General features: G+C 34.0%; 1 protein-coding gene across 1 annotated transcript in view; it reads right to left on the minus strand.

Moving 5' to 3' along the window:
• Nucleotides 1–243: 243 nt before the first annotated feature.
• LOC148943916 (uncharacterized) overlaps nucleotides 244–25741 on the minus strand; it is a 35795-nt gene continuing 10297 nt past the window's right edge. Inside the window, 4 exon segments of the mRNA XM_089101283.1 lie at nucleotides 244–1574; nucleotides 10994–11152; nucleotides 12233–12392; nucleotides 21015–21345. Of these exon segments, the coding sequence (XP_088957409.1) occupies nucleotides 550–1574; nucleotides 10994–11152; nucleotides 12233–12392; nucleotides 21015–21345 (1675 nt within the window). The 3' untranslated portion in view covers nucleotides 244–549.

The following is a 25741-nucleotide window of genomic DNA, read 5'->3' on the forward strand; positions in this document are numbered from 1 at the left end:
CCTAATGAGCAAATATCCCTCCTTATTGCTTGAGTAGGAATCCTTGTGAAAATCATAGTTTTAAGTATTTACATCTCTGATGACAGAAAAAAAAATACCTACATCCTGGTTCATAATTTTTAATACACAATGAAAGACAAATAAGCTATAAAAAAAGATGAGACAAAGGGAGATTATTATAGACCGGAAATTACTTTGGTGTTTACTAAATCCAGGGTAAACATAGTGAAGTATCTGGGGGGGGAGGGAGTCATAGCCAAAGGGAACGAAAAAGTCAAAACAAAAACAAAAAGAAAATCACTGAAAAATGAACGAAAATGTAACACAAATCAATTAATGAATTGAAAAAAATATATACATAAATGAGTAGCAGAAAACAATAGAACGGTTTACAATAGGGTACAGCAAGACCAAAGAAGTTGTTATTGTACACTATGAACTAGTAGACTTTTTCTGAGTATGAGTTTTTGTATGATTCTTAAGATTTAATTTAGAAGAATATTCTCTTTTGCATATATCACACCTAAACGGTTTCTCACCAGTATGTACTCAATAGTGTTCAATCAAATTGCGTGAATCAGGAAAAGCTTTTTCACAGACATTACACTTTAACGGTTTCTCCCCAGTGTACACTTTTTGGTGTTTAATCAAATTGCTTGAATCAGAAAAAGCTTTCTCACCCGTATGTAATCTTTGGTGGGTAATCAAACCGCTTGACTGAGAAAAAGTTTTCTCACAGACATCACATTTATAGGGTTTTTCACTCGTATGTATTCTTTGGTGCTGAATAAAATCGCTTGACTGAGAGAATGTTTTCTCACAGACCTTACATTTAAACGGTTTCTCCCCAGTGTACACTTTTTGGTGTTTAATCAATCTGCTTGAATCAGAAAAAGCTTTCTCACAGACATCACACATAAATGGTTTCTCACCAGTATGTACTCTTTGGTGTTCAATCAAATTGCTTTAATCAGAATAAGCTTTCTCACAGACATCACACTTAAACGGCTTCTCACCAGTATGTAATCTTTGGTGCTTAATCAAACTGATTGACTGGGAAAAAGTTTTCCCACAGACATCACATTTAGAGGGTTTTTCACCAGTGTCTACTCTTTTGTGATTAATCAAACTGTTTAACTGGGAAAAAGTTATCCCAAAGACATCACCTTTAAATGGCTTTTCACCCGTGTGCACTTTTTGGTGTTTAATCAAATTGCTTGACCGAGAAAAGGTTTTCTCACAGACCTTACATTTAAACAGTTTCTCCCCAGTGTGTACTGTTTGATGCCTTTTCAAATCGCCCACAGGAGAAAAGCTCTTGTCACATAAATCACAAATATACTGCTTTATCCCTGTATTTGTTTCTTTACATCTTTTCAATATTCTGGATTTTTTACTACACAAGGAACTATTCAAATTTATCTTATGATTGTCCAAAATTTTTACTTCAGAATGCAATTCAAATGAATCAATAGGCTTCTCTGTCAGCTTCTTTATCTTCACTATTGGTTTTGGGCCTAAGAGTTTTGGCTGATCCACACCATCAGAACTGCACACAGTAGAATGAAATATCTCTATAGTAAAAAATTATTTTATTAAAATTAAATAAGGTGAAAATGATTCAATAATTACGTATCATAGTAATTACAAATAAAAGACGAACATTCAATAACTGTTACCTTTTTGGGATCTACACTGCCTACCACCTTCGAATGAAAAAAATATGAAAGAACGAAACTTGAAATTAGTTTAACTTCATAGAAGAATTAGAATTTTAATATTAAAAATCTTTATCAGTTTTAAAACTTGAAAGTCATACGGAATTAAAAAAATATAGATAGGTTTTAACAAATAAATTACTTTTCTTCCCCTCTCCCCTAGTTGAACTTATATTAAACTTTTATGATAATTTTACTTTGAAAACTAATTTAACCGCAACGGTCTATAAACTAGGAACGCCATTGTACCAATAAAATTCACACTTGCAAAATAACTTGCATCCAGGGTTCACGCGCCAATCAGCGACGTTTATCTGTTTTGAAGATTATTGTATTAAATTTCGTGATTAGTTTCAACAATATTGAAAAAAGAAAAAATTGACTAATTAAAATTTAATTTAATTTAATTAAAACTGATTTATTTAACTTTAAGAACTAATAGCAGATTCATGCTACAGAAGAACTTCTATAAAAATGGTTAAATAGCCGTTAAATAATAGAATCGGCTGTTAAGCCAAATAATCGGCTGTTAAATAATAGACGGGAAGGAAGACCATAAAAGGGATACAGAGGGCTGCTTTGACCCTGTCGGGTTACTTAAAAGACTGGGGACATTGCAGTCAACACTATTCCCACACGAGGAGTGGCACCATTCAAGAAAATTATAAGATACTAGGATATTATATCCTAGTAAACGACAAAGCATTCGCACGAGATTCTGATTAATGGATAATTGCTCTGGGCTGAGTCTGTTTTGGTGGGGCAAAACCTCTTTTTCGGGCTAAAAACCTCTTCCCGCTTAATTATCTACTATGGGTTGTATTCACAGCTAACCTTATTGATTACGTAATTGTAAACCAAAGACTTATCCTTATTCGGTATACCAGACAGATACTGTTTTAATGAAAATTAATTATAAAAAACTTTCCGAAAAATACGTTTTTAAAATAAAAGTAAAGGCAATTTTAAAATTAAGCTCAGAATATAAAAATACATTTTAAAATTCAAACTCAACACGACAAGAAATTCCAATTAAAGAATAAATGAAACCCAATACGAACAGAAATTAAATGAACAATCATAGCAAAAATATCCAACAATTAATAATATAAATGAATAAATAGATCTTAAAGCGAGTAATGCTTAGATTGAATATGAAAATCAAGCTTAAAACAAAAAAAAATATTTTCCTATTGAAGTATAAATGAAAATTAAAAGAATAGAAACTAAATAAATAATCAGTGCAAACAAACGTACAATTAATTACATTAATGTAAATTAATAAATAAATCTTAACACGAGTGAAACTTAAATTGAATATGCAAATAAAGCTTGAAACGAAAAAAAATCACTACAAACGAGAGTTTGGGTATGACCTCCTTCTCTCACTGTGAAAGTCTAAAACCTACTGCGTCATTAGCATTTTACTGAAAACCAATTTTATGACAAATATTTCTTTTGTACTTAATATTGAAAATAAACATTGAAGTTATAGTAACATTTTGAACTGATGAGCTTTCAGAAATTAATATCATTATACATCAAATATTCAGTTTAATTTATTAGCTCTTCTTAAAGTTATTAAAGACGAATATAGTTTCACTACAAATAAGTGTTTGGATACTGCCTCCTTTCCTAACTGTACATAAAAACCAAAAGCCTACTGCGTCATTGGCGCTTAACTAAAAACGAATTATATTACAAATATTCTCTTTTCCAGTTCTTACAGCATTGAAAATAAAAATACAATTAAAGTGAAATAAATTCTTGAACTGATGGATCTTTCAACAATTAATATCATTATCCATCAAATATTCAATTTGATGTTATTTATAATTTCCAAGCCGCATATAGTTTTCAGTAATGCGCCAATGATGCAGTAGGTTTTAGACTTTTACAATGAGAGAAGGAGGTCCGATGCCCAAACTATTGTTTGGAGTGATTTTTGTTCGTTTCAAGCTTGATTTACATGCTCAATTTAAGTTTCAATCGTTTTATTTTATTATACAATTTAGGTTTCAATATTTATTTATTAATTTAAATTAATATATATTGTATGTTTTTTTTAATTGATTGTTTACTTAGTTTATGTTCCTATTAATTTTAATTTATACTTCAATATTAAAATATTTTTTTCACTTTTTTTCGCTTTAAGATATATTTCTTCATTTATATTATAAATTGTTGTAAGTTTTTGCTATGATTGTTTATTTAATTTCTGTTGGTTTTGGGTTTCGTTTAATCTTTAATAGTAATTTCTGGTCATTTTTTGTTAGAGTTTTAAAATGTATTTTTATATGATTAGATTAATTTTAAAATTGTATTTAATTTTATTTTAAAAAATTATTTTTATTAAAGTTTTTTAATTAATTTTTGTTAATTTTTGATTTCAAAAAATTTCAAGTTTTTTAAAATTCATTATTTTAAAATCAAAATTAAAAAAAAATCAAATATTAATCAAAGTATATAAACTGGTATCAAAGTAACAATATCAAAGTGAAAAAATGGTCTTGTGTCAACCTCGGAGTTTTATTATCTGATATTTGAACTATTTTCAACAAAATTGCTATCTCAAATTTTTATCGAATGGGTTGGGGGAAAAAGGACGCGTGGGGACTAATTAAAGTTTGGTCTTTTTTGATTCTTTAAAAGTGAACTAGAACTTTTGATTTTCAATCAAATGAGCCCTCTCTGAAGTTTATACGACGACCCCTTCAATATGAAGTACCTCTGTGACAAAAATAAATGGAGTGTGGGGGGCTGCTAGGTGCCCTCCAATAACTTTTGACTCTTAAAAAGTAAATTACAAATTTAAATATCCAATCAAATGAACCCTCTAGAAAGTTTATACGAACATCACTTTCAAAACAACCATGTATGCCACCGGGGCATAACTTCCAGGGTCTACCTCCGGCCCCGAGGACTGTGTTGACCCCGGCCTTTTTTGTTAACAGAACTTTTAACTATTATAAACAAAATGTCTAACTAAAAATTTTTACCTGATGCATTTAGGGCGAGGAGGGGGGGGGGCTAGTTGCCCTCCGATCTCTTTCGAGTCTTAAAAAGGGAACAAGAACTTTCAATTTCCAATCAAATAAGCCCTCTCCGAAGTTTATACGAGCATCCCTTCAATAAGAATTATATATGCCCCTAGAGCATAACTCATAAGCCTGCCTCCGGGCCCTGGCGGGTTCCGTCGACACAGGAATTTTTCTTATCTGACCTTTGAACTATTTTTAATGAAATGGCTATTATTTTATCGGATGGGCTTGGAGAAAAAAGGGTGTGTGGGAGGGGGAGGGGGGGGGGCTAGTTGCCCTCGGATATCTTTTGACTCTTAAAAAGTGAACTAGAACTTTCAATTTAAAATCAAATTAGCCCCCTCTCAAGTTTAAACGAGCATCCCTTTAATAAGAACCATATACGCCCCCTGGACAACACTTACAAAGCCTATCACACGGGCCCTAGGGGAAGTTTTTGTTATCTAATTTTTGAACAATTTCAAAAAAACTGGCTACCTCAAAATTTGTAGCGGATGGGTTTGGGAAAAAAGAGCGTGGGGGGGGGGGCTAGTTGCCCTTAAATCTCTTGACTATTAAAAATTGAACTAGAACTTTCAATTTCCTATTAAATGAGTCCTCTATTAAATTTATTCGAGCATCCCGTTCATAATAACACATACAGGCCCTTAGGGCATGACTGAGAACGCCTTCCCCTTGGCCCTGGGGGGTTGTATAGACATCGGATTTGTTAGTATTAGACCTTTGAACTATTTTTAACAAAATGTCTATCTCAAAATTTTCATCAGACGGGTTTAGAAAAAGAAGGCGTGGGGGAGGACTATCTGCCCTTTGATCTCTTTTGACTATTAAAAAGGGAGCTGGAACATTCAATTTCCGATCAAATGAGCCCTCTCTGAAGTTTATACGAGCATCCCTTTCATACGATCCATATATGCCCCAGGGCATAACTTACAACGCCTGCCCCCAGGCCCTGGGGGGTTGTGACGACACCTGAGTTTTTGTTATCTGACTTTTGAGCAATTTTTAACTTAACGGGTATCTCAAAATTTTTATTGAATACATTTGGGGAAAAAGGGGCGAGGGAGGGCTAGTCACCCTCCAATCTTGTTTGACTCTAAAAAACTGAACTAGAACTTTCAATTTCCAATCAAATGAGTCATCTCTGAAGTTTTTACGAGCATCCCTACCAGAAAAACTAGATATTCCCCCAGGGCATACCTTAACACCCCTACCCTTGGGCCCGGGGGGGGTGTATCGACCCCGGATATTTAGTTATTTGGTCTTTGAGCTATTTAAAAAAAAAAACTATCTCAAAATTAGTATTAGATGGGTTTGAGGAAAAACAGCGTGGAGGGGGAGGCTAGATGCCCTCCAATCTCTTTTGACTCTTAAAAAGGAACTAAAACTTTCAATTTCCAATCAAATGAGCCCTCTTTGAAGTTAATACGAGCATACCTTTCATAAGACCAATATATGCCCTCAAGGCATAACTTACAATACCGGCCCCGGGGCCCTGGGGGGTTGTGTCGACACCGGAATTTTTCTTATATGATTTTTGAACTATTTTTAAGAAAATAGCAATCTTAAAATTTTTAAAGGATGCATTTGGGAAAAAGAGGTTTAGCGGGGGAAGTTGGCTACCCTCCAATATATTTTGACGCTTAAAAAGTAAGCTAAAACTTTCATTTTTCCAATCAAATGAACCCTCTCTGAAGTTTATATGAGGATTCATTCAATAAGAACCATATATGCCCCGAGGGCGTAACTTATAACCCTTACCCCTGAAGACTGTGGGGGGAGTGTCCAGCTCAATAACATACTTTCTATACCTTTCAACTCTGTTGAAAAAAAGGGCTGTATCAAAATGGTGAGTGCAGATTTTTGGGGAAGCAGTAGGTTAGGACGGGATGTCAGTTGACTTAGAATCACTTTTCGACTATTAAAAGAGGAACTAGCCGTTTAAATTTCCAATAGGATTAGTCCGTTCTTAAGTTTCTACGACAACAATGTCGATACAAAAACATATATGCCCCCAGGGCCAAACTTACAACCCTTGCCCGGCGGGTTGGGGGGGGTGGGGGGGGTCAACGGCAAAGACCGAACGTCCATAACTTAAAACTACGTTGAATAAAATGGCTTCATCAAAATTTTGATTGGATGTGTTTGAGGAAAAGGTGGGCGTGAGAGGGGGGTTAGTTGCCCTCCAATCACTTTCGACTATTAAAAAGAGCACTAGTTCTTTAAATTTCCAATCGAATGAGTCTTTTTTTTTAAGTTTCTATGACAATGCCTTCTATAAAATCCGTATATGTCTTCAGGGAATAACTTACAACCCTTGCCCTGAAGGCTGTGGGGGAGTGTCCTCCTCAAAAACATAAATTTCTATCTGGAATTCAACTACGCTGAACAAAATGGCTATCTCAAAATTTTGATTGGATGTGTTTGGGAAATCACTTTTGACTATTAAGAAGGCCACAAGCCACTCCAATTTCCAATTGAATGAGCTCTTTTCGAATTTTCTACGACAACTTCTTAATCATCAGCATAACTGTGTCCTGGAAAGTTATACTTTCGTATTAAAGCTATAAAGTAGCAAATCTCGTATTAAATCTCGAGTTAAGCAGGATTGTGTTCTATCCCCATTTAAATGGATTATTTTGATGGACCTTGTCTTAAGGAGCACAAGAAAGGTAATGGGATAACACGGAATCCAAAGGGAAAGTAAAACTTCTCTGGACTTGATTATGCTGATGATTTAAACATCCTACATGAAAGTGTGAGCAAAATGAATTGAAGTGTGATCAGAAGAAATTGCCTACGGAGTGTTTTGGGGTCCCGACTGACTGATTATATTTCAAACGATAGGCTGTACGAAAAGTGGAGTTTAATACTGCTTTATAGGGCTACAATTGAGAGAAAGGTTGAGATGGCTAGGGCACATTCTATGGATGAAGGATGACTGATTGCCAAAGATTGTCCTTTTTGGCCAACCGTCGAGGGTTAAACGGAAATCAGGTCGTCCGCGGTTAGGGTGGGAGGACCTCACTAGGAAATATTCAAGGGAAATGGGAACGTCCCGGGAGGGCGAAAAGAGGGAGGCTGTGAATGAATTGGGATGGAGGAAGAGCACGCGTTTCTGTGTTGGCCTCAAGCCTTTTTGGTTCTTCGATTTGTCGTTAGTAGTATTAGCAGTAGTTTTTAACTCTGGAAAAGAATAGTCAGCAATTTCACTTGCCTCTGATCTTATGAAAAAATTGAGTGAGCACGAGAAGAGGTTGAAAGTATAAAGAATAATAACTGACACCATTTTTTTTTGCCACATTTTAGGCACTACTATAGAAAGATTTACAAAAAAAAAAAAAAAAAAACTAAAAAATAGAATAGATTTTTTATAAAAAAAAAGAAAGAAAAAAAGAATAGAAAAACGAAAAAATAGAAAGATTTATAAAAAAAGAAACACGAAGAAATAGACTAAGCATTTGATTTCAAACACTCCATTAGGCCTTGGATTTATGTTACCGTTCAAAGTTATAATGCTGTGAAAAGCCTACAGATCTTACTTGCATCAAGTGAATAAGACACTTGTATAGCGGGATTCATTCTTTTCGAATCTGCGAATTCAACGAGTTGTAAATTCGAAATTAGTCAGAATTTTCAACGGAGAATTATTTAAACTTGTTTGAAAATTGGAAGTTTTAAATATATTTAATGTCTTCAATTTGTTTTTATTTAATGTTTAATTATATCTAATGTCTAATTAAATTTAACGTCTTTGTTTTTCACTATGACAGATTCAAAGTAAATTTCAAAAATGTGCTTGGATGAATGGCTAAAACTGACTCAACTATGAAATGAAATCATGACTGTCAAAATTAACAAACAAAACTTGCAGAGGGACAAACTTTAATAACCTACGGGCTACAATCTAAACAACCAATGCATAAATATAATTCTCCTGTTTTTAAGAAGTAGCAGAGGTAGGAGGAGAGCTGTAAATTTTAAGGACATACTTTTCATTTAAATCTGACATCATTTTTGATCGGTTTTGGGATCATTTATTTTAGAATTTTCAAAAGAATGTTTAAACAATAAAATATTATTGTTTTGCTGAATGTAAATAAAAACCAATGTTCAGAATCAGCTTCCATTAGGCCTAAGTTTAAGAATAAATGTTCACTTTAACAACTAAATTCACATGTAGCGAAAGTCACGCTGCACTAGTTTAACTTTTCAGTTGCTTGAAAAGCTGTTTAGTTATTTTTGATGATAAGAGTCTCACGCAGAAAAAACTTTCACAAATTTTTTTGTGCTTAACATTTGATCTATTTTAATGTGCTACCGTACCATTAGAAATTCAAACTTAGCCAGCCAAATACTTTTTGTAATACTATTTAAACGCATTAAAAACATGAAAAACGTGATGTCACACTTAAAAAAAAGTATGTAGTTCTTTTTTCTTTATTTAGATATTCCTTATGGTCCTTTGTTTTCTCTTTGTCCAACAAATATAATAAAATTCGTCCTTTATTTTATTCTACGTCATCAGTGATAAAACAATATGGTATGAACGATACCATTGTGATAATGAATAAGAAGCAACAAAAATCTAAGTTGCTAGGGCCATCAATTTCCTTTAGCCTGACTCTAGAGTTTTTTAATTACTGAAATTAGAATTTTTTTTTTCTTTAGATAGTTGGTATTATTTTTATAATTCCCAATAATTCAATTTTTTTAGATTTGCTACTTGCTTATGTTAAAATTTATGATGTTATCAATAAAATGTAAGTAAGAATTATTAGTATAATTTAGGTTTGTGTATATTTGCCTGTATTTATACGAATCTGTTGTTTAATAATTACATGACAAGTTTCTGCATTTTAGATCTATTTATCCTTACCAATTTCGGAGGATAATAATATGATTGAATTTGACTTATGTTGTTGTCTATACTCTTTGATATATTTTTGATGTTATGCTTCTAATCCGAAGGTACCCTTGCACTAAAATGTCACTCATTTATATAATAAAAGCAGCTATGAGGTTACGACGTTTTTTTCTATTTAAAAAATATTCTCTGCCACTTGTCTCTTTGTGATTGTTTTTCTGTTTTAATATAATGGGTCTACTTAGATACCAGTGGGGTAAAACACACGCTTCCAAAAACTTATTTTTGAGGAAAAGGGTGATGACTTGGTGAGCACAAGAATCTAAACAACACCAAGCTATTAAAATCAGGACTTTTACCATTTCCAAGTGTTTTCAAGTCTGTTTTGAAATTAACACAAAATTTTTTTCTCTGGACAGTTTTTTCATAAAGCATTTTTATACTTTAGGCTACTATGCACCATGGTTTGCTCTGATTTGCTATTTACTAGGCTGCCGCAATTGTTCTATTCTTCTTGTTATACTGCTCAGAAACGACTTTAAAGGGATGCATTAAGTTTAAAACGGGGACATTATATACTTTTTGTATGGATGGCTTTTGTATGCTTTAAAAAAAATTCTTTTCGCTTATTTACTTATAATACTTGTTTAGTATCACTTACTGGATATTTTATAATCGAAATAAAATAGCAGTGACTTTCAAGTTGACTATTTAAACTATATTGTAGCAAAAGATTTTTCCAAACAATCTTTCTATTTTTCACGGTAAAGGATAGTTATGAATCTGGTTTGTTTTTGCTACTGCGTTGTTTAGTATTATAGGCATTTAAGATTAATAATGTTGACTTTTCCAGGTAAGTAATCAAATTTGGCAATTTCCCTGTAAGTTTTTTTGTAAGGTAAGTTTTCAGTAAGTTTGCCCTTCCGATGCAAAGTAAAGTAAGTTTTCAAGGTAAGATTGTCCTTCTAATACCCCTCGATCAGTTTTCTGAAAAGCAAGCTTACCATCAGATACAGACTCCTTTCTGAGTTTAATGAATGATGACCTTTCCATACCTTAAACCTGACTATTTTAGACAATAGTGCAAATAGCACTGCTTAACTTTATTGAGCTCCAGGTTTGTGACTCAGAACATGTGAGACCGCAGTTTCAGAGGTGTATTCTCTGTCAGTGACCTTAGCTGCTACTGGTATCTTCTTCTCTCTTAAAATTTGGCATTGAAGGGACCTATATGGCATGTAGTAGATCAACAATTCAGTGGAGTAGGAAAATAGAAGATCATTACATTTAGTTGGGTTGAGGGACCAATGAATTGAGGAATTTCCTTTTTCAAACTAATATTGCAACATTATTATTTTTAAATATACCTTCATCATTACAATCCAGACCCTGGGAGTCCAACACAGATGTTAAATTGGATATTCTGGATGCAATGCTCAAAGGTAGCTGTTGATGCTCACGTGACAGAGAAGAATTAGAAGTTTGTCTGATCGTTTTGACATTGTCTGGTGAAACATATGCAGCTTCTATAACAAAAACAAATAAAGAGATGGAAAATTATCAAAGTATGATAAAATATTCTCAATAATTAATAACCCCCCAAGACATAAAAAACAGATAATCGATGTGAAAATGACATATAATATGAAAACTCAACAAATTCAAGCATGATAATTAGATAAATAGGAACCCTATTTCACAAATTAGCATTTTATCCAAACATTAAATTGGGGTTTTAGATAGAGTGCAGAACGTTGTTCAGTATGCAATATAAAGCTTTCAATATGTGTCTGTAAGCTTAAAATCCTTCCAGAGTATTTGGCTAACTAACACAAAAGCCTTAAGCTTTAGTAGCTAAGACTAACAATGGAAAAATACCCTTCATATATATGCTTCAGAAGTGACCTTCCACTTTCTTCTCCTGGTGGCAACACCTCAAGAATGCCACCCTACTTTGTCTTTGCCACCTTGTAATGCCACTGCTCTTACTGTGTTGAAGTAGAAGGGCTTGTAAGTGTGATTCAAACATAACAATTCTATATTTGCTTTTAAAGTAGAGGTCTATTTTAGGAAAATATTTGACACTAACTGAATTATTTTGTTTTCCAACGCTTAATTTCCTTTGATGAGTTTTCAAAAATTCAGAAGGCAAACTGAGTCTAACCGTAAACATTTAGTGAATACTATTTGAAAACTTTATATAACAATAATATATTTTCTGCTGGATTTACAACAATGGAGACAAAACAAATGGAGTGACTGTAAAAAATCCTCTAAAAGTACAAATTATTTACAGTAAAATACTTACTACTACAGTACAAGATAACACCAAAGTTTAATATTTTATTTTAGAAATTAAAAAAGTTCTTTGGACAAAATTAGCTAATTTTTTCTATAGATAAATTTGCTAATTCCAGGATTTACAGGAATTGATGTCCATAATCTAATGCATAGTTTCAAGTTCTTTTTTTTTTCTCATTAAGGCTTCAGCATTTTCAAATCCTAAGATGATGAAGACCTAGCAAAGCCTAATTTGTTTTAGCTTTTCCCAATAAAATATTACCCAATATATTTGATTATACAAAAAACAATGCTTGACATAGTACCTTCATTGTCAAAACATGTGGAGCCCAATTCCTGGGGGTTAGGTCCAAGTTTACATCGTCCTGAAAAGCTGCAAAAAGTACCCACAGGAGCATCTTCACTTTTAAGCGACAAAAGATGTGTTGAGCAGTGAAAAACCTCTTTACGAACACTTAGTAAAGCCTATTTAACTTCTGAAAGAAAACGTGAATAAAGGAGACATCAAACACATTCAACAGAAAAGCTTACGAAACAAGCGCAACTGCTTCCCCGTTTTCAACACAATTGCCACAAAAATGAATAATGACCAATATAAGGTCAGAAATCTAACTATCTTTGGCAAATAGCCAACACAAAATGTCTAGATTTAGAATTGATAAATATTCCTGAAAATTCTTCCACAGGTTATGCGGTTGATCGCCTAATGAGTTAGCTAATCATCTAGTATAAAAAAACTCACCAAATGATTGGTGGCAATGTTGTTTTTTCTCTGAATGCTAATCCCAGTTTTTTTTGGCAGCCAACAACAAAATCGTTCAATTCTATATTTGCATCTTTCATTCATTTTGTTTCAGATTTTAGACAAGCAGAATGTTTTTGAAAAAGATATGCATATACACAAGAGAAAATAGATACCCCACTTCCTGTTTGACAGAAACATTAAAATACTTTAGCAGATAATTGATATTTTTTCCCTTCAAATTTTAATCAATTAACTGGAAGATTATCACCAATTATATGAATATTTTTTTCCCACAGAATACCCACATTTTTCTACCCACAGCTGCCTCGCAGAATAGAAACTTTTGGTAGGAATGCTTTTTTCTTATTGCTTTCTAATTTTTCTTATTTTTTATGCCTGCAAATAGAAAATAGTAAGAGAAAATTTTTTGACTTGAAGACTTGTTGTCTCCCCAAACTGAATAAATATAGCTAATAAACTAGACTTTTGGGTAGCAAAATAACCCAGCTATTTCATTGCCTAGCTTTTATGCAGTTGCTTGTTGATTCATTTTTGTTATTTTCACTGAAGAGAACTTTAGAAGTAAGAAGAAAAAGAAGCAATTATGTACTCCAGAACAGCAGCTTTTTTTCTTTTTTACAAAAATTTTATTGAATAACTTACCATTTTTAACAACAGAATTCTCAAGATTCGCGATAGGCTCAGCCATGTTTGGAATTTGAGGGACATCCATAATATTATCTCTGAAATAATTTCAGCTATAAAACATATAATACTATAAACAACACTTGGAAATGGCACTCCAGTTTTAAATTCTTACCACAAAACGTACAGATTGTTAGGCATTCACTGTGATGTATTTTCAAGCTGGTATGTATTCCCCACTATTTCACAACGTTCTGAAAATGTATTTTTGTTTATTGTCTTTTTTAGTGCCTTGAATTTTATTAAAGTAATGCATACAGATGTACAAAACTGCATAATACAGGTATTTATTACCTTGAAAAAGCAAAACTTCCTCATTCATATTCAAAGTTCAAACTAGGATCAAGGAAAATGCATGACAGTTTAGCTGCAAACCCTGTCTTAAGTCAAGGGTTTGGAAAATTATTTTGATCAAAGGCTTGTTGATGGTTTCAATGATTAAGAAAAATAAAAAAAATCAATAAAGCCTTAAAAAATAATTTATTGCTTACTTCAAATCATAGAACCAAGATGATAAAAATTATTATTCCATAGATGATCTAAAGATGTAGCATAAGAATGTCCCTGAGTGTAGAAAATTTATTTCTTCTTTTGGCTAATATGTTGTCACTTTATTTAATAATATCAACATAGGACTAATTTTAGAAATTATCCAAGGCATTTGCTATTTTAGTCATATAAATTATGTATTATGCAAAGTCCATAATTAGTTGCTCCTGCCTGATTTAGTGAAAATTGATCTAAAAGCAGAAGCAAAAAGAATTTAAATATTAACCTGATAAAAACCCTCAAAACCACCTACTGAGCCCCCCCCCCCTGCCTCTGATTATTTTCTGTTAATAATTGACCCCTACCCCAAAAAACTTGTCTTATGTCTGGAGGTTAGTAAGCAACCCCCTAAAAAAAAATTGTCCATTCAATACTAAACAAGATGACCAGATCAGAAAAACAGGAACCTACCACTCAATGCAATTGTATTTGGGTTTATTAAACAAAAAAACTGAGTAAAAAAGTAATAAAAACATGAAACATACCTAACAAGAAATGAATATTATATATTAGCACATTGATGGGAGGAGGATACATGGTTATTAACTCCATCCCATCTTAGATTTTGAAAATAACTTTTATGGTAATTTTAATGAAATAATAACTTTGATTTGTACTTTCATTGAAAGCAAAACCTTTCTGAAGAAAAACTTTTGTGAATTGACATGCCCTGATTACACATTTTGGTTTCATGTTATAAAATGGAGAAACTACAATATTTATTTACTGATATATTTAGGAAATACTATCACAGTAAATCCATGCAGGTGCATTAGGTAACTGTGGTACATCAAATTATCATTGGATTTTAAGTTAAATGGCAGATTCTTAGTTATACCACATAATAAGGGAGAGGGGAACAGGATCAATTGAGCCTTTATAAATCATAGGTAGGCTAAATATATTTTAGTATTTGTTACCACCCTACAGTTTCAGCAATTCTTAAGGAAGCCTTTTAGTACCAGAAGAGAGCACCATTTGGTTCCTTACTAAGACAGGTAAAGTCCTTGTTTAGCTACTTTTTGCTATATGGGAAAGGGGTTAGGTTACAAAAATGAAATTTTCAGTAATGAATCCAGGGTCAAAACCATACTCCAGGAAGGTATTGTTAAGCTTCCATGTCAACCCTATTCTGATTTATAAGGCTTAGAAATTTGCTTACGTGACAGGTCTAGACCTATTTAAATCGTGACAAAACAAAATTTTACCTTAATTTTCAGTTATAAGTTTCTTTTTTTCTGGTTTTAGTTCTGAAAATGCAATTCTTGTTATTTGAGTAAACTTTTACACTAGGCTATATAGATGGTGATTTCTTTTTTCGAAATATACAAAATGTGTTTGTGCATCTTTGAAACCTTATAAATTGGGATTGAGCACAGTGGCATAATTTTGTCAAAATCCTGGAGGGAGGGGGGAGGCAAAGTTGAGGCCAATCCCACCAAATCAAGTGAAAATGACGGTAAAAACTAAAAAATAAGCCATTTGGTACCATAAAGGTGCAATTTATTACTGTTAAAGTACTATAAAGGTAAATATGTAGGCTACTAAAGAAAACTGATCTGTTTCTGTTGATGCTTGAATTATACAACATCATCTTAGTTTTGACAAAATTTTGGGTCAATATCTACAAAATCATATTATTGAGTTAGGAATAAAGTGAATACATCATTCGATGCCTTTTTTTATGCTGATTACAAATAAAATAAGCATTTTGGTAATTATTTAGCCTTGGCCCACCTCATAAGGAGACATGTTAAGAAAACAATTCTTACTTTAAAATATGTATAATGATCCTAGTTCTTATATTATCCAAGGGGAGAACCTTTATCATCAAGTCTTTCCTCTAAAAATCCTCAAAAGAGAAAAAGTTTCCAAATATCACCATGTTTTTAATTCAATGCTTAAAGTCTTTTGAAATTGCCGCTGTAAACTGCTGCCAAATAAGTTGTTTTATAGATAGCGTTTAGCACGTGTGTCAAAAAATGTGTTTAAAGAAAAAGTAGTGGGATATTGAGATTATAGAAATTGTGAATTCTGTTATAAATCATGCCATTAACAAAAAATTTATTAAAAAAACAGTATTTTTGCCAGTACTCATTAAAAAAAACTCATTAAAAAAAAAAGTTTCACCACTGCTATTAATATTTTGTATTTACGCCACTGCTATTTGCCCTTCAAAATTCTGTGCATCTTTTGTAACCTAACCAAACCTAACCAAACCAAACCTAACCACTGCTATTAATATTTTGTATTTACGCCACTGCTATTCACCCTTTGCCACTGCTATTCGCCCTTTGCCACTGCTATTAATATTTTGTATTTACGCCACTGCTATTTGCCCTTCGCCACTGCTCTTTAAAAAAAATGAAAAAAAAAACCGGCATGAACGCTATCTATAAAAGAACTTATTAGGCGGCAACTTAAAGCTGTAATTTAAAAAGACTTAAGCATTGAATTGAAAACGTGGTGATATTAGGAAACTTTTTCTCTTTTGAGGATTTTTAGAGGAAAGACTTGATGATAAAGGTTCTCCCCTTGGATAATATAAGAACTAAGATCATTATATATATTTTAAAGTAAGAATTGTTTTCTTAACATGTCTCCTTATGAGGTGGGCCAAGCCTAAATAAATACCAGCATTTCTATCGGAAATGAATTTCAGCCCCCCCCCCCCCCTATATAGGCTATACCTAACCTAACCCTTAATTGGCCTATATAGGGGGGGGGGGGCTGAAACTCATTTCTAATAGAAATGCTTATTATATTCGTAATCAGCATAAAAAAAAGGCATTTAATGGTGTATTCACTTTTGTCTTAACTCAATAATATAATTTTGTAGATATTGACCAAATTTTGGAAGAAACTAAATTTCAGCTGGGGTCTGGGTGGGGCGGGGGGTCAAACTGAGGTCTGGAAAGGGCAGTTTGCCCCCCCCCCCATCCCATAGCAAGTTACAGCCCTTATTGAGCAAAGTTGTGAAGCTAAAAACAATTCTGTTGTATCTTATTTCAGTAGAAGATCTATTTTACAAGGTTTCAGTTTTATAACATCATGATTTTTAAATATATTACACAAAATATAACACAAAATATATTAAAATGTTAGAAATTACTAAAAATATGTCCAAGATATTAGACACAATCATTTCTTCTGTTATATTAGAATCTACATTTCGACAATCCTTGAAATCCCTAAAAAGAGTAATGGTCCGTTTGCATATTGCGGAAATCCGTCCGTTTCTGTTCGAACTATGGCTAAAATAACGCTGCATTTTAAGGCAATGATTTCAAATTATTGTAACAGCATGACCTATTTTCTTACCCTCTTCTGAAAGCTGTTGAGCAATAGAGAGTTAACTGTCACCGTTTTTCTTAGTTTTCTTATAGCTTGGGTGCGCAGGATCATAGAAGCTGGGGCAGTCTTGAACCAAAAATATAAGATCGTGTAGTATTTGATAGTCCATACTCATGTTTTTATTCATTTAAAAATCTTGCCAAGATTCCGTCCTGATTTGACCAAAACATTGTGGAAAGCTAAAGATTCCTTCTAGCACGAAAACGGACGGAATTTCCGCACGGATTGCTAAATCCGCATGAATTTCCGCAATGTGTACAGGGACCATGAACTATGGCTAAAATAACGCTGCGTTTTAAGGCAAAAATTTCAAATTATTACAACAACGTGACCTAGAGTCAAAGTGGTGAAAGGACTTATTGGTAGCCATATGGTGGATATTCCCTGTAGCTATCATCAAAACATCAAGAAGGGTATTACTTTCTTACCCTCTTCTGAAAGCTGTTGAGCAAAAGAGAGCCAAATGACAACATTTTTCTTAGTTTTCTTATAGCGTTGTTGCGCAGGATCATACAAGCTGGGCTAGCCTTTAACAAAAGTTATAAGATCGTGTAGTTTTTGATGAACCTTACTTATGGTTTTATTCCTTTAATATCCTTGTCAATATTCCGTCTTGATTTAGCCAAAACTTTGCGGAAAGCTAGAGATTTTTTCTAGAATGAAAATGAACGGATTTTCCGCTTGGACTGTAAATACGCAATAAATTCCACAATGTGTAAACAAACCATTATTGCTCTGATAAAAAATACATTACAGTTTACTAAAACATATGCAGCGCACTACACTGACCAAGGCAATTCGTATAGAAGGACTTGTCATTGAGGATTAAGGAACGGGATGATTCCCTTTTCGCTGTACAGCCCAGGGGACGTCCGTGGCTGACTAATCTGCACTTCTTATTCTTCAAGCGCATATAAAGTCTCTTTATTATGAACTGCTTTCAAATGTCCATAATTCTTCCACTTTTCTTCAAAAACTCTGTAACAAGACGTTCCCTCACACAATTTTCTTCTTCACTTTCTAATCAACTCAGTAATATATTTAGGTTTGGCTGCCGTCTCTTAAGTCTAAGAAAATCCACTATTTCTCGTCTTTCTTCTTCACTCTCCCGGCACTCTCTTAACAAGTGTTCAATCGTCTCTAAGCTCCCACATTTGGGACAATTGTCACTTTCTCCCCAAAATCTTGCTTTGTAAGATCCTACTTCTGAATGATTTGATCGAAGGCGGAATATTTTCTTTGCTTCAAATCTATTTAATTCTTTATACAATTAATTCTTTAATTCTTATTCTGTACGGAGCGAATTTCTTAGTATGATTATACTTTTTAGACTTAGAGATGACCTAGATAAAGTTTTAAAAGAAGAACAGTGTGGTTTCAGGAAGGCAAGAAGAAGTGTCGACCAAATTTTCACTCTTGGATTAATAACTGATAAGTGCCTGAATCATCAAAAACCTTTAATCTTTAGTTGTGTAGATTATGAGCAAACACTCGACTCTGTTCGTAGAAGAGCTTTGGCGAAGGTCTTATTCTTGTATGATATAAAAGACAAATACATTAAAGTGATAAATAGTGTGTATAAGAATAACACTGCTGCGGTTAAAGTAGGAAATAAGGCCAGGTTAGGGCAGGAAATCAGATGGTTTCGTATTAAATCAGTAGTTAGACAGGGTTGTGTTATATCCCCCTTTATATGGACAATTGTGATGAACTTTTTCTTATGGCGCACAGGAAATGCGACAGGAAGACTCTACTGGACTTAGATAATGTTGATTATAATGCTGAAGCATCCTAGACGAAGGTGTAAGCACAATAAATGAAGTCTTAGAGACTTAGAGAGTTCAGGGCACTGTATATATAATTAGCAGTAAGTTTACCACAGATAATTTCTGGTTCTTCATTCTCGGTGCGAACAAAAGCTCCTCCCACTTCTTCATGCATTAGCGGGTTATTGGGTATGCGTCAATCAATGAGAAATGGTTCGAAACTGTATTATTCGCAATCGCGAAAGCAGAAAAAAACTTGTTGAGCCGGCCAAGTGGTTTGCAGCTGTCCCATCTCACAGGTATGACTTAATTTATATACAAATTATGACTAATCTATTACTTATATACAGAGGACTTAACTGATTAGCATATTTTGGATTTCTATAAATGGGGGCGGGGGGTTGATAAAATTTGTGAAAATAAGGACATTTTTATCTTCTAATAACTGGTGGAACATATGTGATGGTTTCAAGGGCTGATCTAGGATTTTTTAGAGGGGGGCGAAAAATAGGTTGATCCGATAAACTTACGTTAGGAGCAAGTTTAATTAATGCAAACTTGCGTTAATAAGGTAAATTACACTACTTTAGACTATATTAGGGGGGCGCCCCATCACTCTCCCTCCCCCCACAGGATCCGCCACAGGATGGTTTATCATTATGTTTATTTTTCACGTTTTGACACTTTTTTTTCAGATTGTAGTTCGTATGTGACTTGAAAAAGGCTAATTACCTGTTTTGGTGGAGAGCCAAATAAGAGATAGTTTCGTTTTCAATCCATGTTTTCGTATGAAATGGGCAGATCTTTCCTGAACTTTAAAGAATAGACCCTCTGTTTGAAAATCTTTGCACTTGTGAATTTAGATAGCGATAAGGGTTCCTGATTGAGACCAATTTTAGGACTTGGGTTCTTATTATTGGTTCTGTGGTAAAAGTTGTCACAGTAGCCCTATCCAAGAAAATACCAAATGTCTGTTAAGAAGTGTTTTTCGTAAAATTCTTAGTGAGTTTTCAGAAAATTCAAGGACATCAGACATTTTAGTGGTAGATCCAAAATTTTACGGGGCTTCAAGCTAGAAAAGGTCCTATTATAAAATATTTTTTCAAGATTTAACAACTTTACTAAAAATGATTCATGCCGGCCTTACGACCGGTTACAAATAAAGCACATAAATGCTTGAAAAACGCAACCAGTACACATTTACTAAATTATAAAACTAACCAAATCATCACTGAAATAAACACAAATAAAGAACAATAAAAAAAGAGATAATAATAATAATTACTGACTAATAAATTATGAAAAAAAAATAATAATAAAAAGAAAAAATATAAATAATAACAAAATAATATAAAAAAAACGAATATATTAATAACAGAACAAAAAAAATTTACTTAATTTGTCCTCTCTCGTCTTCCAGCCCCACACTCACCAACTGCCCGCAAGGAGATGCTTTTTTAACCGGTTTTTAAATTGCGGGACACTTTCCGCTTCCCGAATTGAGTCTGGAAAAGTATTCCATACCACCGGACCCGAGTGCCTTGCCACATGGCTAGAACGAACCATTCTTCTTGGCTCACTTACTGGGTCTCCAGCATTTCCCGTTGCATATCCATGATAAAATGAGTTAAAACAAAAAAAATTAATAAAAACAACTGGCTATAAACAATACAAAACCTGAAACACAAAAAAACCAATATTAAATTCTCTAATCTGACATGAATACAAAAACACAATTTAAAAAAAAATCGACTCTGTACTTAAAACTTCTATATCATATTTATCAATTAATCTCATTGCTTTATTTTGCTGAATCTACACTCGTTTAAAATTACACGTGAAATTACTAGCCCAAATCATGCATCCATAATGTATATACGGGACAATCAAAGAATGGTATAAAAGAACTAAAATATGAGAAGGTAAAAAATGTTGAAAACGTCTTGAAATCCCAAGGCCACGGGCTACCTTACACGCAACCACATCACCGCGTCTTCTCCAGCTGAGGTCCTGATCGAAAATGAATCCTAGGTAACGCACTTCCTCATCCCGCTTTAGTACATCACCTTTTATTGCTATTTCACTGGGAAGATTTGGGGATACACCAGTCCGACTAAACAGAATGTATTTACTCTTTGCCGCGTTAGTGCTAAGTAAGTTAATGCCTACAAAGTCAGTCAATCCTTGCAGAGCTCTGTTTGCTTTCTGGACCAATTCTTCAAGAGTCTTCGCTGCCACAACAAGTGCTGTATCGTCGGCGAAAGATGTCATAGACGCGCCAGTAGTATAAAATCGCATACTGTCAACATACACTTAATACAACAGGGGTCCTAAGACAGAGCCCCGGGAAACTCCACAAGAAACAGGGAAAAACTTAGAAAACTTCTCCTCTAGATTTACCCTAACTGACCTACCAATTAAATACGACCTAAACCAATCCAAAGATCTCCCTTTTACACCCAAATCCCTTAATCTATCCAATAAATTAATAAAATCAACTGTATCAAACGCCTTTTTAAAATCTATAAAAATACTAATACAATATTCACCCTTTTCCAAAGCTAAATTAATATTTTCTAAAAGATGTTGTATAGCATGCGAAGTGGAATGGCCCTTCTGGAATCAAAACTACCCATCATACAATGCATGCTGGCTCGTGAGGTGATCATAAGGTCTTCCATAGATAACTTTTTCATACACTTTCGAAAACACTGATTTTTGATTGATTTCTGCGTTCTTGCAACTTCATCCTCGCTAGCAACAATGCTCTCCAACAGCTGAGATGACGAGCTAGCTGGCTCGCTGATTTCAAGCGCATCGTACGATTTGCTTTGTTTGTAGATTTCGAGAGAATTTTTAGCTTCTTCAGACGCAAGCTTTGCTCCTTTTCCCGTTTTTTGTGACGCTTCCTTTATATTATCTTCATACGATACTAAAGTTTTTCAGGGAGCCTAATTTCCTTGAGATCTCCGTAGCAGAAAACAATGAAGTTTTTTCGGCCTTTGCTATCTTTAACGATCCGCAGGACTCTGACTGGCCACATCGGGAATCCTTTGAAATGAGCTAGGGCTAAATCAAACTTTTTAAATGGCATCTTGAAGACAAAAACGAGAAAAAATCCAAAATCATTTATCTTTTACTGAGCAGACCCACGGATGGCATTGGTGATCACCGTTGTGGCTGGTGGCCCGATGGACCCTGGAGACCTGCAAACGTTTATTTCATCGTACTCTGGCATCCACAGCAACAGTTATAATATTATCCAATTATCTAAAGCAAATTGTTCACTGATCTATACAGTATTGTACACAATCACACTTGTTGCGCAATGAAATAAATATCCAAACAATAATCCACTTTGAAAACTGGTTAAACAATATAAACTGGCTTAGATCTTAATAGGTCAAAGACTAAACAATAACTTATAACCACAATGACCCTTATCAATATGTGAAAAGTGGAAGTGACTATATTCAATTTAGCTGCAAGTCTACATTCATGCCCACCACGTAATTTCCCTTTGAGAAAAAATTGATAAAACTTAAAACTGAAATACCAATGCGAAGCGCCAAATGTCATAATCAAATGTCATCGCGTTATGGTATTGTTCAAATAGAACTCATTTTTAATATATATATACAGTGGGTCAGGATGTGAGAGTAGGTTTGAAAATTAATGCTAAGGGGACTAAGACGTTAAGTATAGGAATAATTGAAGACGAAAGAGTGATGTTTAGTAAGGCGAAGATGAATCAAGTGGACAGTCTCAATTACTTAGGTGGTATAATTAGTAAAGACGATGGATGTAGTGAAGATGTTCATAGTAGAATAGCCAAGGTCCAGGACGTTTTTTCTCATTTAAAAAAAAGTTTGGAAGATTAGGAAAATAAGTCTGCGAACCAGGATTAGAGCATTGGAAGTTACATTAAGGGCAGTAGTGAAGTATGGTTCTGAAGCATGGGTGCTCCGAAACACGGAGGATGATTTGCTAGGTGTTTTTCAGAAAAATTACCTTGAAGCTAGAATAACTCGATCCCTCATTAAAAATAAAAAAAAGTTTGTTTAACTGAATGTAAGGATCGACATTAAAACTTAAAACGAACAGAAATTATTCCGTATTTGAAAGGGCTGTCCCCTCATCAACGCCTAGCTCTTTAAGCTAAATTTTTTTATTGTTTAAAAAAATAAAGTTGTCTGACAGAGTCAAACTTTATTGTAAAGAGTGAGGCATTGAAGAGGAAACAGCCCCATTCATATACAGAATAATTTCTGTTCGTTTTAAGTTTTAATATCACTCCTTACTTTCAGTTAAAACAATTAGTTTTTTATTTAATTTCTAAACGTTTTTGAATTAATGTAGCTTTGAGTTTGGCTCACCGTACACAAATAATCAAAACAAAATTTGCATATTAATTTTACTTTTTTTGGTTACATGGCTTTCTCGAAATTTTGTCCTGACGTAACTTACGAATTACTTACGTAACGAACTTCTATATTCATATGTTTTTGTTACGTATATTCGGTAGTTTGACCCCTAGTCAATACCTCGCTCTTTACGCTAAATTTAGAATTTTGTTCGAATCACAAGCCCCTGAATCACAAAGGCTGGTTAATTAGAATAGATAGCTCTTTTGAAAGTACAAAAAAAAATTTAGCGTAAAGGGCGAGGTATTGACTACGGGGAGAACCCCCTCATAAACGTAATAATTTCTTTTCGTTTAAGTTTTAATGTTGCTCCTTACTTTCAGTTGAAAAAACTTGTTTCTTTAATTTAATTTCTGATCGTTTTTTAAATAATGCTGGGAAATCCGGCACCCCCTTCATAGAAATGTCCCATCCCAAAAAGAAACATCCTCCATGGAAAGATCCTCCACTGTAACCCTCTCCTCTGACCCCCCCCCACCAGGAAATATCCCTCCTGAAACGTCTGTGTACTTCCGATTAACCAATACTATATGTAAAACATGGACAAAGTTCATAGCTTGCATCCCGCCCCCCGGGAACCGTGGGGGATTAAGTCATCCTAAACCACATATTTATTAGATTTTCGACTATGCTGAACCAAATGGCTATCTCAAAATTTTGATTGGGTAACTTTGGGAAAAAATGAGCGTGGAAGGGGGCCAAGTTGGCCTCCGATTTTTTTGCTTACTTAAAAAGGGCACCAGAACTCTTAATTTCCGTTCGGTTGAGCCCACTCACGATATACTAGGACTAATGAATTCATAAAATCATCCCTGGGCAAAAAACATATAAACGCGCATCCGTGATCAATCTTCTGGCAAAAAATACAAAATTCCATGTTTTTGCAGATAGGAGCTTCAAACTTCTAGAGTAGGGTTCTCTGATACGCTGAATCTGATGGTGTGATTTTCATTAAGATTCTATGACTTTTAGGGGTTGTTTAAAAAGATCGGGTGTAACCGGACCTCTCCCACGTTCTCCTTAACTGCCCTCTCCCAAAGTTCCGATCAAAATTTTGAGGTAGCTATTTTTTTTAAATAGTCTAAAGTCAAATATCTCTTTGAAGGCAACATGGTCCCTCAAATTACCCTGGGCAGGGGCTGTAAGTTATGCAAGTTACGTATTCCTTACAAAAAGGGCTCGTTATTGGGAAGGAAGGGCATTATCGATCCTTGGTATCGAAACAGGGAATTAAGGAGTAGCTTTTGGAAAATGCTGAGTTGCCTTCCAATCAGTTTCGATTATTAGAAAGAGCACTAGCCATGTCAATTTCCAATCGAATGAGCCCTTTTGAAGTTTCTACGACAACACTTTCTATGAAAACCTTATAAGCCCCCAGGTCATAACTTTTTACCCTTGCATTAAGGGATGAGTGTGTGTGTGGGGGGGGGGGGGAGAGGTATTCATCCTCAAAGACCTAATTTTCTGAAATTTCAACTACGTTGAACAACATGGATATCTCAAAATTTTGATTGGATGTGTATGTGGAAATGGTGGGCTCGAGAAAGGCGTTAGTTTCCCTCCACTCCCTTTTGACCATTGAATAGGGCACTCGCGCTTTCAAGTTTCAGTCTAATGAGACCTTATTGAAGTTTCTACGACAAAGTTTTCTATAAAGCCTTAAATGCCCCCAGGGTATAACTTAAAACTCTTGCGCTGAGAGCTGTGGTGAAAATTTCATCCTCAAAGACATAATATCTGGACTTCAACTACGTTCAACAAATGGCTGTCTCACAATTTTTATTGGACGTTTTTGAGGAAATGGTTTCCATAAAAATTCTAATAAATCCCCAGGGCATAGCTTAGAACCCTTGCCCTGAGGGATGTGGGAGATTGTCCTCATCAAAAATATAATTCCTATCTGGAAATCAACTAGGCTGAACAAAATGGCTATCTCAAAATTTGATTGGATGTGTTTGAGGAAATGGTGTGCGTAGAAGGGGTGTTAGCTGCTTGCCAATCACTTTTAAATGTCAAAAGACGGCAATATCCACTCCAATTTACAATAGAATAAGCCCTTTTTGAAGTTTTTATAACAATTGCTTCGATACGAAGTGGCCTGGTATAAAATCAAAAAAAAAGAAAAAAAAAACATTTTGCCAACATCGTTCTGAAAAAATTCAAATAGATGTAATAAAAAAATGTACATTTTCAGTCTAAGACAAATATTCTAATATTAATTCCATAAAATATTAATTAATTTTTGTTTTATTAAAGGTTTAAGTGTAAACT

The sequence above is a fragment of the Artemia sp. Qi Xiang Cuo genome, chromosome 15, assembly GCF_049724085.1.
Source record: "Artemia sp. Qi Xiang Cuo chromosome 15, ASM4972408v1, whole genome shotgun sequence".
In the NCBI taxonomy this organism is placed as follows: domain Eukaryota; kingdom Metazoa; phylum Arthropoda; class Branchiopoda; order Anostraca; family Artemiidae; genus Artemia; species Artemia sp. Qi Xiang Cuo.